The sequence below is a fragment of the Lottia gigantea genome (genome assembly GCF_000327385.1).
Source record: "Lottia gigantea unplaced genomic scaffold LOTGIsca_25, whole genome shotgun sequence".
Lineage (NCBI taxonomy): Eukaryota > Metazoa > Mollusca > Gastropoda > Lottiidae > Lottia > Lottia gigantea.
The window spans coordinates 2762539-2778077 of record NW_008708752.1 but is presented as its reverse complement, the minus strand read 5'-3'; the positions used below and the strand labels follow the sequence as shown (position 1 = coordinate 2778077).

Here is a 15539-nt window from a genome sequence, read left to right as displayed (position 1 = left end):
AATTCACATAAAAAGTTTAGAAATCCTCTTAAAAATCCCGTTAAATTGCCTAAAATAGCATTGATCCCCATTTAAAAAAATCTCTACTATCTGGAATTTAGGAAGTATAAAAGATTTATATTGGTTTATTACAAGTTTTTATTGATTTTTTCCACACCTGTGATATCTCTATTTTATATAGAAGGGTTTCTTCATTAGTGGTCTGATAAGGAGTACAATTCCTCCCCCCCCCCCTCCCTGAGATGTGTATCTTTTAACAATACTCTATACCCAGGTTTGGCTAATTTGTGATTTGTTTTAATCATTGTTCTTTGATTATGTTGTGAAATCCATGAGAGCTCTCCTCACAGGAAAGAAATTATGTATTTGTTGACTCTGCATTTTGGAGCATTTAAAGAATTCCAAGAAAGGGATCTTATAATATTTTGTTCAATTTTAGAATGATGAATACTAGTATATCTAAAAACAAATAAAGTTATATTTTATATAGCCATTTTGTTTTTTTAAATGAATTCCTGAATTAAAGAACAGAGCTAGACTATGAAAATTGGGTTGTCAGGATTTTCTTTTGAATATGGATAAAGATAAAGGTGGCTGTTGTGCTTCTTCTCAATACAAAATGGGGGGGGGGGAGGGGGGGGGGGGAATTTTTGCAAATTGCTTCCTTTGGGGTTAAATGTAAAAGAAAAAGGCAAGTGCAATTGGGGTAACTATACATAGCCTATCCATTGTTGACACCATTAGATAGCCTGCAAGATTTTAGACAGGGTTTTAGAACTAAAAATAAACTGGGACTTGAACCAATGACTTCAAAATAACAGCGCAAGTGCGAAACGACAAGTTCACCAAGACCTTAAGCTAGATTTGGGGCTGTTGAGGGTTGGGGTAAATTTATATATTTTCAAAGCAAACTGAGGACCTGTTAGCCCAGAAAAGGAAAGTGTTATATAGGCCTATAGCTTGTCATCAGATATGATGTCCATTTAGGAAATAAAAGAGTACTTCATTGCACATCTTCTCAACACAAATTTTTTGGTCTTAAATGTTCAAGATCACAGCAAAGATATGAATGTGCTTTGCAAATTGGCCAGAGCAGAGAACTGTGTTTTGCGTACCGGTAATGAAAAAATTAGTGTGGAAATGAGCACCTCCAACTCCAACAAAGTGACTACGGCTGTGTGTATACCCACTCCAAGATAAATTCTGGTAAAAGAAAATTAAATTGTCTTGGAGTCTAGTATGATGGGTTTTTTTTATTTGATTTTGTTTGAAGGGAAAGTCAATGTTGGATCGGTGTGGTCTGAGCCAATTTGAGTTACCATCCATTCATGACGTCAGTAAATAATAATCCAACATGGCTACTGCTTGTAAACTTGAGTGGGTTCCCGATTCCCTCTATAATACTGCAATTTCTGCAATTGTCGCAACATATGGACGACACCGTCGCGATATAAAATGTTTACAAGAAGATGTACAATTTGATATATATTACAAAGTGAGTGTAAATGATCTTGTATACCAAAAACATACAATTGAATGTAATCATTTTGCTATTCGATTCATTGACTTTCTCAATTCATTTGGACGTTTTACCTGCCCCATTTTCCTGTTAAGGTGAATTTTATTGACTGAAGATCCTATTAGTCTATTTATAGGCTGAGCCATTGTATATTATGTTTATAAGGATTCATCATAGGTTAATATTCTGCACATAAATAAAGTGGGTCTTCTTCTTCATAGAGTCAGAGGAGGATAGGTCAGGTCTAATACTAATGGCAATGCCAACTGGAATGTAGCCTAATTATTGTCTATGGGTGTTGATCAAGTCCATGTAACTTTTTTTGTATGTTTATCATAAATATTGAATTGAATTGTTGCTGCTAACATTTACTTTGCACTTCAGTTAAGCTCTATCTATGTAAGTACGGTAAAAATATTATGGACTTCATCTACTTGCAGCTTTATAATAAGGGAAGATTGTGCCAGCTTGGATTGGAATTTTCAGATATAGATACATTTGCAAAGGCATTAAAGGTTAATGACAAAAGGTAAGTTGAAACGAATAGTTATATATTTTGTGCTATTAACTTTACTGTGGTTCAATATCATACATTAGTTATGGGAAGTTCTATTGAAAGTAGGGCTAGTATCACGCTTTAAGTACCCTCTGGGTATTTGATTTTAGCCATTTTAACACATACATAATTTAAGCCATGATAATCACTTTTGTGTCAAGTGCTTCATTTAGTTTATTTGGATTATGCATGTTTATGTTTATAATATACAGATCTGTTTGTATGTCCATTGTTTGTAGAGAAATTGGAAGATCTAGCACTACAGAATGATCAGATGTAGTCCTGATACGTAACAATCTAGAAAATGCATGAACAATATAGATCTTTGAAATTCTATTAAATGTTTTACAGGTATTTGTTACATCATTGCTTTCAAGCTTTAATGGATCACGGTGTTAAGATATCAGAAACACTGGCTGAGGCATTTTCTGTACAGATTAGTGAAGATGTTATTAAAGACCAAGTGAAGCGAGTTCGAATGTTACAGTTAGGTTTTACTCTAGGTAGGTGGTATGTCACAACAAGTGATATTACGTTATTAGTCAAATGTTATCATAGTAAAAGTAAAAAATGAAAAGTTAGGGCAGATATAAACTTAGGTGTCAAATGAAATATAATTCTTCAATATTTCATTCAGAAAGCTTATTTAATCCAAATGTGAAAGGGAACAGATAATCAAGCCAAAGACCAGCTGGTTGAAAGGAAAGGTTCAGTTTAACATATGACCAAAAGTCAATTGAAAGCAAAACTTTTATTTAATAATTTACAATATTTGTCTATTTAGGTGGGTTTCTGAGTGATGCTGGTTGGTTTGATGATAGTGAGAAAGTTTATAAAGCCTGTTTAGAAATCTGTCAAGTAGATACAACTCAAGGCTCATTATGTCGAGCTCTAGAATGTAGTGTTAGGTATTGCTCCACTTTTATATCTTTTTTTCATAAATGGGATAAAGAATTCTGCAGGGCTGTTGAAATATCAGTATTTGCCAGTCATGTCTGATTGGAGCTCCAATATGTCTGACAGTTTTGTTGATACGTTAATTTCATTTGTAGGTTATTACATGTACAGAATGCTAACTGTAAATATGATGTAGCTGAGAGAACGTGTATTAATGCATTTAAATTAGTGGAGAAATTAAAAACAATGGGTATAACAGTCAGTAAAGCAACATTATATACAGAGTATTCCACACTATTATTTGCTAAAAGTCATTATGATGAGGTAAGACACATGAGTTTATTCCTTAAAAAATACTACATCTTAGAACAGATATAAAATATAAATTTAATTTAAAATTTAGATAAGTGTATATATTCATCAATTGGACTTACCAGGTGTCATGAGTAAAGAATAGAATCTATATAAGACAATATATCCATTAAACTAAATAATTATTGGTTGATACTGATAATTGTACTAATAAGCATCTGATTGTTTTTGTTAATATTAATTTTCTCAATCTGCTTGCAATTATGTACCCATGAAAGTTTTATTACAGTGGTGTAACCTATTTTCGTGGATATAAGGATTCAACACCTAATTTCGTCAAAATTAAAAATGATTTTTTTATGTCTTAGATGTTTCCTCAGATATTCTACAAAATAATAAAAATTGGTTCATTTCGATTTTCTTTATGAATCCTTCACTTTGACCCATATTTCATGAGCAACCAACTCGGTAACGGCGGCAGAATGTGTCACCTATTTTCGTGTACAATGTTTGATCTATAAATAAGTCTATAAAAACACGTTGTATGGATACCGGGTGGTATAATTAACTTCTCTTAGTATTTATCTTTAATATCAATTCATTATAACTAGTGACAATTCCTTCAAAGAACCACGATTTAAAAAAAAAATAGTGACTGACAAAATAAGATACGTAGCGTGATTTATTGATAAAAGTCACTGAAACAACATAAGAATATGGTCCACTTTGTGTTCCATAGAAATTTTCTTCTGACACGGAATCCGCTAGTTGATCACGTGACTTCATTCGTTGGAATATATTCTAGCAGGCGACACTTGGAATTCGATTACCGCTAGGGATTATAAGGAAATTCAGCTGATAAAAAATGGTGACGTTTGGTAATAACTGAAATCCGCCATTTTGTATTTGTCAAAGTATACATTAATACATTTTACCTTGCTTGAAACTACTGGATTCACTCTACTAGCTGATATTGTACAGAAAACCCATGTTTATTAAAACAAACTAATGCGGAGGTAGCGCAAGGTCACTCATGTAAATTATTAATCATTTTCGGAAATCCACGAATAATAGGTTTCCACGAAATTAGGTTACTCGACTGTACATTAAATATTGTAAAATATACAGCATGCTTGGAACTAGATTGATTTGTAATATTAACCAAACTCAAATTACATAATGATAAAATTCATTTTCAGGCTTTCCATAATTGTACATTGGCATTAGCAGAAATAACAACATCTCTATCTCATAAAGCTGTTGTAGATGTTTTAAGGCAATGTTCTAAGGTGGGTTATTACAACTTCTTTCCACAAGAGTTTAAAAAAACTGTTGAAATTGTCTTTCTTATTGGTATTGGTATGTGTACATTTTTTTACATATTTGCACGATAATTTATCTGCTTAGAGACGGGCACAATTGTTGTAAGTTGCTGCCCAGTGAAAAAATAAGTTCTCCGGGTTTGCTTTGATACAAACATAAAGAAAACTTAAAGAATTTTTTTTTAATTTCCAAATTTATGCAGGCCTTCATCTACTCTCCCAAGGGAGATAACTCTTGACACAGATAAATATCTTAAGATCACAGTATGACATTGCATTTAATTTTTGGAATTCTATTCCAAACTAGTATTCAGTTTCTTTAAGTTTTAAACTTTTTCGTATTTATTGTATGTAGTGGATATTTTGTCCTAAAATGAATGTTTTAAAGTATTTTGTCCTGTCTTATAGTTAAGTAAGTGTTTCAATATTATAGGCTTGTGTTGTTAAAAGAGAATTTGAAAAAGCTGGTCTATTGATTAAACATGCTGTATTATATGCCAGGTAAATACAGTAAATATATCTTATTTATTAGACATAGTTAACTGCAACTCCTTACTACTTGTATATTCATTTCCTAAAATCCCAATTCCTTTTTCTCTGACAATTGATCGATAAACAATGCCCAATGTGAAAGTTCTGCTAACACACTGCAACAGATCACATATCAGAGTTGCACAAAGATTTGATGAAATGATTGGATTAAATTCGGTTGTTTATATTAGTAACAGACTTTGTGTGTTGGTAAATTTAATTTTCAAAGAATTTTCTACTTTCCTCATATTTGTACTTGAAAATATATTTAAATATGTATAGGTTGACTCAAAGTTAGTGAAGTTTTTTAAGGGAGTGTACATCCCTTACAAGTCAGAATGTTGTGATATTTTTGTTAAAAAGATTAACTATTAATTTTGTGATGAATTCATATTCATTTGGTTTCCATTTGTTATTTCAGAGAACATTTTGGTACTAAACATCCCAAATATTCTGATGCTTTGTTAGATTATGGATTTTTTCTTCTCAACATAGACTCAATATCAGCTGCTGTACAAGTTTATCAGGTACCCATAATTATTTTATATACTGTACAAGTTTATCAGGTACCCATAATTATTTTATATACTGTACACTGTACAAGTTTATCAGGTACCCATAATTATTTTATATACTGTACACTGTACAAGTTTATCAGGTACCCATAATTATATTATATACTGTACAAGTTTATCAGGTACCCATAATTATATTATATACTGTACAAGTTTATCAGGTACCCATAATTATATTATAACTGTACAAGTTTATCAGGTACCCATAATTATATTATAACTGTACAAGTTTATCAGGTACCCATAATTATTTTATATACTGTACAAGTTTATCAGGTACCCATAATTATTTTATATACTGTACAAGTTTATCAGGTACCCATAATTATTTTATATACTGTACAAGTTTATCAGGTGCCCATAATTATATTATATACTGTACAATGTACAAGTTAATTACGTACCCATAATTATTTTATATACTGTACAAGTTTATCACCTATAGTTATTTTATATACTGTACAAGTTTATCAGGTGCCCATAATTATATTATATACTGTACACTGCACAAGTTAATTACGTACCTATAGTTATTTTATATACTGTACAAGTTTATCAGGTGCCCATAATTATATTGTATACTGTACAATGTACAAGTTAATTACGTACCTATAGTTATTTTATATACTGTACAAGTTTATCAGGTACCCATAATTATATTATATACTGTACACTGCACAAGTTAATTACGTACCTATAGTTATTTTATATACTGTACAAGTTTATCAGGTGCCCATAATTATATTGTATACTGTACAATGTACAAGTTAATTACGTACCTATAGTTATTTTATATACTGTACAAGTTTATCAGGTATCATTGTTATTTTCATATATTATTTGTTTATGAATGTTTTTGGTTTATTATATAGATGGCTCTAGATATTCGTCAGTCTGTATTTGGTGGAAAGAATTTATTTGTAGCTACATCTCATGAAGATTTAGCCTATGCTTGTTATGTTAATGAATATAGTTCAGGAAAATTTACTGATGCCAAGTAAGATTTAATTCATTCCAAGCTCTGATGATTTATTCTGCATCAAAACTTTACTTTTATTCATCTGATTTGACAATCATATTTGATATTGAACAAAGTTTGATTAATCAATTAGATTACTGTATTTTTAAAAGTCTGAAATTTTATCAAAGTTATGTTTTTTTGGAGTAGTCCCTTGATATAATTGTAGACTCTTTCTGAATGGTTTTGAAAAAATGGCTTTATCTACATTAATTTAGTTATTGCTACAGGTCCCTGGGCCACAAACATTTTTTTATTCAAATTTGTAGCAGTTATTACAGGAACAGTACTGATTGTATCAAAGAAAAAATATATAAAACTTATTGCTTAGGGCAAAATGTTTCTTTTTTTTTTTTTTTTTTTTTTTTTTTATTATAGACAATTTTTTGTTTCACAATCTTTATCGTAAATCAGTTGCCAGAGACCAGAAACATATTTAGTTTTTTTTTCTATTATCTGGTATTATCACATTAATCTTCAAATGGAGTGACATCATGAACTTATTTAAAATCAAGCTAAGCATGAGACATATTTTGTGGTCATGGAGCCTGATCGTATGTTGGTGCAATGTTTCACAGTTCTACAATGTAATGTTATAATACTTTCAGAGATCATGCTCAAAAAGCTATTGAGATATTATGTGATATATTACCAGAGCAACATTTATTATTATCATCTTCTAAACGAGTTAAAGGTATGATATTTTGTAGTTGTCTAAATTTTGCTGTGATACAGGAAAGATGACAAGTGTTATAAGCTATAAGACACAGTTTGTAATAGCTTGACATTGTGATGATGGCTTTAGAGGTACATGACTAAGTAAACATCTAAAAACATTTGAGGGAATCAACCATGCGGTGTAATAAACTGAAGACACTTTTGGTCTTGAATCAAAGTTTTTTTCATTACATTTTTATTTTTAGCTCTGATTCTGGAAGAAATAGCTATAGATAGTCACCATAAGGAAACAGAAGCCAAGTTATTACAAGAAGCTCAAGAATTACATCTTCAATCCTTAGAGTTGGCTATAAAAGCTTTTGGTGAAGATAATGTTCAAACAGCCAAACATTATGGTAATTTAGGTCGTCTCTATCAATCCATGCAACGATATCAGGTAAACTTCATTATAGCTTGTTTTTATTACAGTTTCTAAACACAGTGTAATGGTGATTCAAAGGAAAGAAAGACAGAAACCATTATCACAAAGATGACAACTTAGGTTCCTAAAGATCTTTCTACCAGTTGGCCTCATGGCAATGATACTTCCAAGATTATTAATGAGATTAGAACCCACTACTTTTCCCCCCTAAAATGATAAAATTCAAGTTACTGACAAAAGTATGCACACAGTGGTAACCATATAAATGGTAACGTTACTGACAAAAGTATGCACACAGTGGTAACCATATAAATAGTAACATTACTGACAAAAGTATGCACACAGGGGTAACCATATAAATGGTAACATTACTGAGAAAAGTATGCACACAGGGGTAACCATATAAATGGTAACATTACTGACAAAAGTATGCACACAGGGGTAACCATATAAATGATAACGTTACTGACAAAAGTATGCACACAGTGGTAACCATATAAATGGTAACATTACTGACAAAAGTATGCACACAGGGGTAACCATATAAATGGTAACATTACTGACAAAAGTATGCACAGTGGTAACCATATAAATGGTAACATTACTGACAAAAGTATGCACACAGGGGTAACCATATAAATGGTAACGTTACTGACAAAAGTATGCACACAGTGGTAACCATATAAATTGGTAACATTACTGACAAAAGTATGCACACAGTGGTAACCATATAAATAGTAACACTAGGTTTTTGTTTTTACCTTCATTTTGGTGTTCAGTTCATTAGTACTTGTTTTTTTTAATAGAATGCTGAATCATTATCATTGCAGGAAGCAGAAGAAATGCATCTAAAAGCTATAGATATTAAAGAGAGATTATTAGGTCCTGATGATTATGAAGTATCTCTATCAGTTGGTCATCTAGCCTCTTTATATAATTATGATATGGCCAAATTTGATGAAGCTGAAAAACTTTACCTTCGATCAATTGCTATTGGTATGTAAAGAATTTATAAGTTCTTATTTAAGTTATGGATTTAACTAACACAGAATTCAGATAGTCATGCACTAATAAAGTAAATACTATTTGAATTATAATTAACAAGCCTGTTGGCGATGTAAAATGTTCACAAACACTGTCAGTAATTGACAATACATGCACAAATATAGTCTAAACTATTTAACAAACCTTCCAATTTTGTGTGGATATTTTTACAGGAAAGAAGTTATTTGGTGAAGGATATAGTGGTTTAGAATATGATTATCGTGGCTTATTAAGACTCTATAGTAATTTAAATGATATCAACAAAACTAGTCATTACTCTAATATCTTACAACAGTGGAATCAAATACGTGATAAAAACAATGCTGTAGAGATCAAACCATTGGATATTGACATAGATATTACTGTTCCTGAAATAGTTCAACTAATGTTCTCATCACAACAGACATAAGAGCTGATGACAGGAAGCATTTCAGAGAGGTGTTGTTTGTGAAAAACACATTATTGGTAACCCTTCAAACCCTGAGTGTAAATGAAATAAAACATCATGTGATACAAGTGAAAGTGTATGACGTTATGGTTGTGTGATGTCACTTAGTTCTGACAGCTAGGGTTGAAAAGGTTAAGATTTTCACATTGAATTTGAGTATCTGCACATGCCTAGAATGTTGATTTGATTGTCTGTCATATAGAAGGTTTATTATGTTAAAAAAAAAACTTGATTTTTGTACACAGAGTAGATACCTGTTAAACCGGTTGCTGATAATCTCAAAACCTAGACATCTTCATGCTTTTTACTGGAACGGAATATGTATTATGATATGTAAAATGACCCATTAATCGGATGTTTCAGTTTCCGCATGCTTGTGATTGGCAACTAATTATCAAATTATATAGTTATTAGTATCATCATCTGGCCATGGTAAGTTCTTAGAATTGGCTTCCAGACAAGCAGTTTTTATATCATATATTTAGAAATGTCTGTCAGAGAAATGTTTTAATCAACAGTACTGTTTGTTATCGGTAACATTGATAAAATGTTGGGGGACGTAATATATTCTGGAGGTCTGCTTGAAAGGTGAACTTAACATTGAATCCACTTTTGTGCTGAGCTTGCTCACAAGCGCTTTTATCAAGTATATGTGTGAATATAGAGTGTAACCATTAGAGTAACCAGTTCCATATGTTCATAATCTAATAAATATGATGATGACAGAAGCTTTCTGTGTTGTGTAAGGCAAGATAGTGTCGTTCCACTATTTAATACGTGTGATGAAGAATAGATGTGATTTAAAATGAAATATATGTATACTTCTACTCTTCATTCAACGAAAAGCGCTGAATTTTACAGAGGGGAAAATATCCATCCAAAGAAAATTAAATGAAGAAATGTGTCATTGTATAATGTGTATAAACTTGTTTATAAATGCGTAATTTAATGATTCAACTGTAAATAGTGAAATGATTGATGGTCAAGTTTCAGAGAATTTATGATATAATTTATTGATTTTGTTTGTATTGTTATAAAGAGACAGCTTTGAGGGTTGAATAAAAAAAATTGTGAGTCTTACAAACATTCAGTTATCTTATCAGGCTTTAAACTTTTTCACAAACTGTGGGGGAAATGAAATTTAATTGCCAAAATGTATTATAGAGTTATTAATTATTTTCAAATGTTGTATAATTGTAATTGCACGTTTTGTTGTTTTTGATATCCATTGCTGGACAATGAAATTATTCTTACTAGTACTTATAACCTACATCATCCTGTTTTTATATTAACGTTAATTTCTAGCATTTCTGGAATAGAAGTTTCTTTTTGTAATTGTTCAATTAAGTCAAGTATTTGTAATGCTTTCTAAAATAACATCTTAATTTATGTTTTGTGCAATTTTCTATTTAGTGCAAAGGTGTAAATAATTGGCTTAAAATATTTAATATTTTTTATGCCATCAATTTAATTTTGAGCAAGTTTGCTGAAATCAGGCGAAAAATATATGCTCCTTTCAATGTTACATTATGTCCATGTTTTAGTCTGAAATCCTATTGTTGTACATATCCTATCTTATTTTCAATTTGGAAAAATTTGGTTTACATATTTGCAGTTTCAGCCCTTAGGTTTGGGTCATTGCAAATATATCATCCTTATTTTTATAAAGATCGAAAAAATTAACCTCACATTTGGTACCGGTATGTTATATGTTAAGTCCCAGTTATTTGTATATATATGACAAATACCGCCACAATGCTGGCATAATGTTTTTGTTGATAATATATTGTTATTCTACTTATTGAATATTTTGTAGTTAAAAAAATTATGTACACCTTGCAGAAAATGGAACAAGAGTAGTCCATTTTTCAGGACATTTAGGTAGTTATGATTATAGAATAAATATGGCTATATAATTTTAATTAGTATCTATTGTACCTCCAAATAAAGTGGACTGTTTACGTTTAATGTCTCAGGATATGCACAAATATCTTTTGTTTATATACAATGGAGATATAGTACTTGAAGGTTTATGTGTGATCATAAAAGGAATGTAAAGCGGTTTTCTAAATTTTTTTGTGTGTATCGGGAACACATGATGCCATCAGTGTCCCTAATACACATACAAAATTTAAAAACCTCTTTATAATCCCTTTAGGTATGATCTCAAAACAATGTAAGAATCAGGTTGTCTTGTACGCATATCCAGAACTGCATATCATGTTTTAACAGGCAAGTTTCAATATATTCAAGGCTTTTTCTTACTAAACTTTTCTTCCAAACTGGATCCACTCCATTGTTTGCCTTGTCTGAAATGTGGACTGTTTTGTGATGTTCTTAAGTCTTCTATGTAAATTACAGCTAGTGTTCGAAGGATGAATGCTAATTGTTAAAACATAATCAGTTTGTGTATTGCTATGACTGCTACTTTGATTTTTTTTTTTCTATCTTTTGTGCATACACAGGTTGAGTTATTTATTAATTTTTCACTTAAACTGGTCTAAGATCGTGTCATTTGCATATTGCCATATACATACACTAATAATAATAATATTATTTATATATAGAATACAGCATTGTGCTCAAATATATAATTTTGTTATTTTAATTTCAAACCCATCTTCCCTTATTAAAATTTGAGTTGACAGCCATCTTTCGGGGGGTTGATTTGGGTTATGAATATGTAAATAGTCTTCAGAAGCACCATTAATTGCATGAAAATCGCATAATCCCTTCAATTACACTTCAAACTAGGAATTTCTCATTCTATGTATATGATGGAGAGCTGTGAACTTGTCCCTTCAATGCATATCGAAATGCATTCTACACAGCTAAGTACTCGCTTAGTTCATAAAGAACACAATACAGATTCATTAAGAATAAAACTGGTATATAAGCCAATTAGATGACACAGGTAAAACCCAATGATCTTTCATATCAAGGGAAATAATTCAAAAGAATTGCATGGATTAATATTAATATACTAACAACAACTAGCAATTATATTATCCACTATAACTATTTAAATACAACACTTTTTGCATAATAAAGAAAAACTTATACAATGGATTCTTCTATAATTTTTTTCAAGGAAAAAATCAAATCTGTGAATATTAATAGCAATGAATACCAGTATTAAAATTTTCCTTGATATTTGTAATACTTTTGATAATCTTGTGACAGCTTAACAAAAAGGAACTGAACATCACTGGGCAAAGTTCGTTTAAGCTGTTTAAATCTATGTTCATCACAAATATCCATCAAAATATATACACCTTGGATCATTTCTTTCTTAATTCTAGGATGTAACGTAACTTTTAAACTTCGACAACAGTAATCACCAATTAAATACATGGCAATTTTACTCAAACTTTCTTTCTTCTTTGAATAGTTCATAAACAATCGAGTCATCAGATTGGCGCAATTTTCAATTTGACTTAACCTGTGAATATCGGTACTGGAACTTTCATTGGAACCTTCGTATCCATACATGAAAATAACATCTACTAACATTTTGTTAATGTCTAAGACTGTCGGCAACATATATTTAGCCTGATTTTCATAATAAGTAATAAAGCTAAATAATACATCACATATCTCTTTAAATAATGGCATTATGAACTCAAACGGCGCCACCATTCCACTAGCTACCAGTTGACAGGTATTCAAACACAGAAATGCCAAATTGGAATCTTGGAGAATGGAGTTGTAGGACAATATAGATTTTATAGTTGAAAATATCATCATAATAATAGTTGTAACACGTTTATCATTACTATGCTCTTTCAGTCCTTCAACAATCTGATTACATGTAAACAAAATGGCGCAAAAGGTATTTGGTAAAAATTCTTTAACTTTTGTTTCAAACAACATAGGCAGGAACTCATTCCAAAAATTAAGGAATAAAAGAAGTTGTTTTGCATCATACATTTTCAACAGATGTTTCAGAATTTCATGAAAAATATTTGGCAAATCTTCACTGTCCAAAAATTCAAATAATAGTATAAAAATCTTGCACACTGCTGGCCCTAAGTCAAATGTCACATGTGGCATCTTTTTGACGCCTATTTGTATTTCAGATGCATATGGATTTTTACAGATATTCAAAATTCTTGATTCAACATCTTCATCTTCTACTTCCATGTCCTCTGTAGAAATTTGGGAGGTTACATTTTTAAGCAAGAGATTCCAAATGTTTTTAACCATTGATTTACTCAATGGTTCACGAAAGTGCTGATACTCCAAGAGCACAGATCCAATAAAATTAAGATGAGATTTGTCAATCTGATTGTTTTCTAATGTCCATAATATGATGTTCAGCAGATATTCTAAATTTGGATTAGCACTTTCACATCTTGAATTTTCCTTGCATTCAAAATTCAAAATGGTTGACACAACTTGAAGAAACTCAACATTAAAGTTATATTCTGAATTTTTACTTTGTTTTTTTAGATGTTGATTCAAGGTATTTCGAACACTATTTAAAGTTTCTTCAAATTTCACCATATTTTCAGAACTTTTCCAATGACAAATAAGATGTTGCAAAAGGAAATTCAAGATTATACACTTTCGTGTCTCTAAAATGTTCTTAGATTTTGATAACATTAAGTTTTGAGCTAGTTGATTAATGAATGCGAAACTTTCAGATTTTAACAGAACATCTTTATTAATGAAAAGTGCATAACACGACTTTTCAAGCAATGTTACAAATGTTTGATTCATTTTTTCATTGAAATCCACTGCAAAGCCATCAATCAGCCAATTAAAATATAAATTTGGTGAAATATTGCTGAAAATATTAGCACTGTCCATTTCATGGCTCAAGTCTAGAATGTTTGCAAACAACAGGCACCAATCTCTTAATAAATAAACAGTTGCCTCCTCTTGAAGTCCTTTTTTGACATAAAAATTTTGGCACGTTTTCAACACAGAGATACAAATATAACTTATATCCTCTCTGTCTCTGTCGCTAAGGGCAACCAAGGGAAGACTGCCTAAAACCTGATGAGCTATATCTAGTGAAGATGGCGGACATTTATATTGGGAACTGCCATTCAAAATCTCAATGACTAGTTTCCTTAAAGTTTTGTGCTTTCCTGATAGAACTTCATCCGCAATATTCTGTATCATTGAAGAAAACACAATTCCAAAATCTTCCAGCTCTGGACTATGGACAAAACAATACACCTCACATTTTTCAGATTCTTCATCAATTTTTGGTTGTGTCTGAAAATTAGCCACCATTTCTTTAACTAAATATCTACCAAGCATTTTAAGCTCTTGTTTAGATAGCAGATGCAAAACCTGTGGTGCTCTTTGAATTACCAGTTTCCATTTACATGGTTCATCAATCCCAGAGTTGGTACCCTCAGTTTTTTCTCGAAGACTCTCCAAAACTGCAGATATAGGCCTATCTTCACTAATCGAAACCGTCTTTGACTTCATGTTTGTGTCCTAAAACTGTCGTAAATTCAGGGCAATATTATCAGTATCATATGTTAAAAAAACATTGACTTGGCCTACACAACTAAATTATTCTCGATCAGTCTTTTTAGTCAAAAGATTTACATTTCAATTGGTGATTAGTGTGATTGTCAATGTTATGAAATTTGGACAGACAATCCTTCATATACAACACCCTATGTAATGCTATTCCAAAGGAATATTTTAAACTATTCTAAAGCCAGAAATGTTTAGAAAGAGTTAAAAAAAATTAACATTATTTAAGATGCCACTGACTGTACTCCATAGATAATAAACATTATTCACACGTGTGGATACACGTATAGCAGAGAATTGTTATAAACGAAAAAAAAATAGTATGTCACATAAGCTTAAACATTGTAATCTGTAGATTCAAAATTTAGAAATTCAATATATTTTAATTTCATACTCATTCAGCCAAAAAATGTCCATTGATTTTTCCTCCATCGCTGCTATTTATACTATTATAATACGTCGTTTCATAATAGTTTCGTTATGCGTAGTGTACGGAACCAAGATGTCTGCGCCCCATGAAAATGTAAACAAAATGATAAATAATGGACTTATGATAAGACTGATAACATTTGATCAGAAATAAGATAATACAAATAACTACTGGGAAATTTAACAACTGTCTCATAAAATATACACGTGTGGATTGGCTTTCGTGCTGCATATACAAACTTTTTCAAAATGTCAAAATTTGTTCTATTTCTATCAGTTTTTGTGGTGGC

General features: G+C 30.9%; 2 protein-coding genes across 2 annotated transcripts; one reads left to right on the top strand and one right to left on the bottom strand.

Annotated features, from left to right (window-relative positions):
• Positions 1 to 1354: 1354 nt before the first annotated feature.
• Positions 1355 to 9282, top strand: LOTGIDRAFT_116980 (hypothetical protein; the record flags this gene model as incomplete). Its single annotated transcript, XM_009055755.1, has 13 exons — positions 1355 to 1495; positions 1960 to 2048; positions 2427 to 2578; positions 2860 to 2983; positions 3128 to 3296; positions 4484 to 4573; positions 5040 to 5107; positions 5559 to 5664; positions 6585 to 6709; positions 7339 to 7424; positions 7654 to 7844; positions 8660 to 8825; positions 9047 to 9282. The coding sequence occupies 13 exons, from the start codon at positions 1355 to 1357 to the stop codon at positions 9280 to 9282; spliced, it is 1743 nt and encodes a 580-aa protein (XP_009054003.1).
• Positions 9283 to 12465: 3183 nt separating this feature from the next.
• On the bottom strand, positions 12466 to 12756 carry LOTGIDRAFT_79762 (hypothetical protein; the record flags this gene model as incomplete). The annotated part of the gene is made up of 1 exon (XM_009055540.1): positions 12466 to 12756. A coding segment is annotated over one exon (291 nt), but the record flags the coding sequence as incomplete, so codon positions are not given.
• Between the last annotated feature and the right edge of the window lie 2783 nt (positions 12757 to 15539).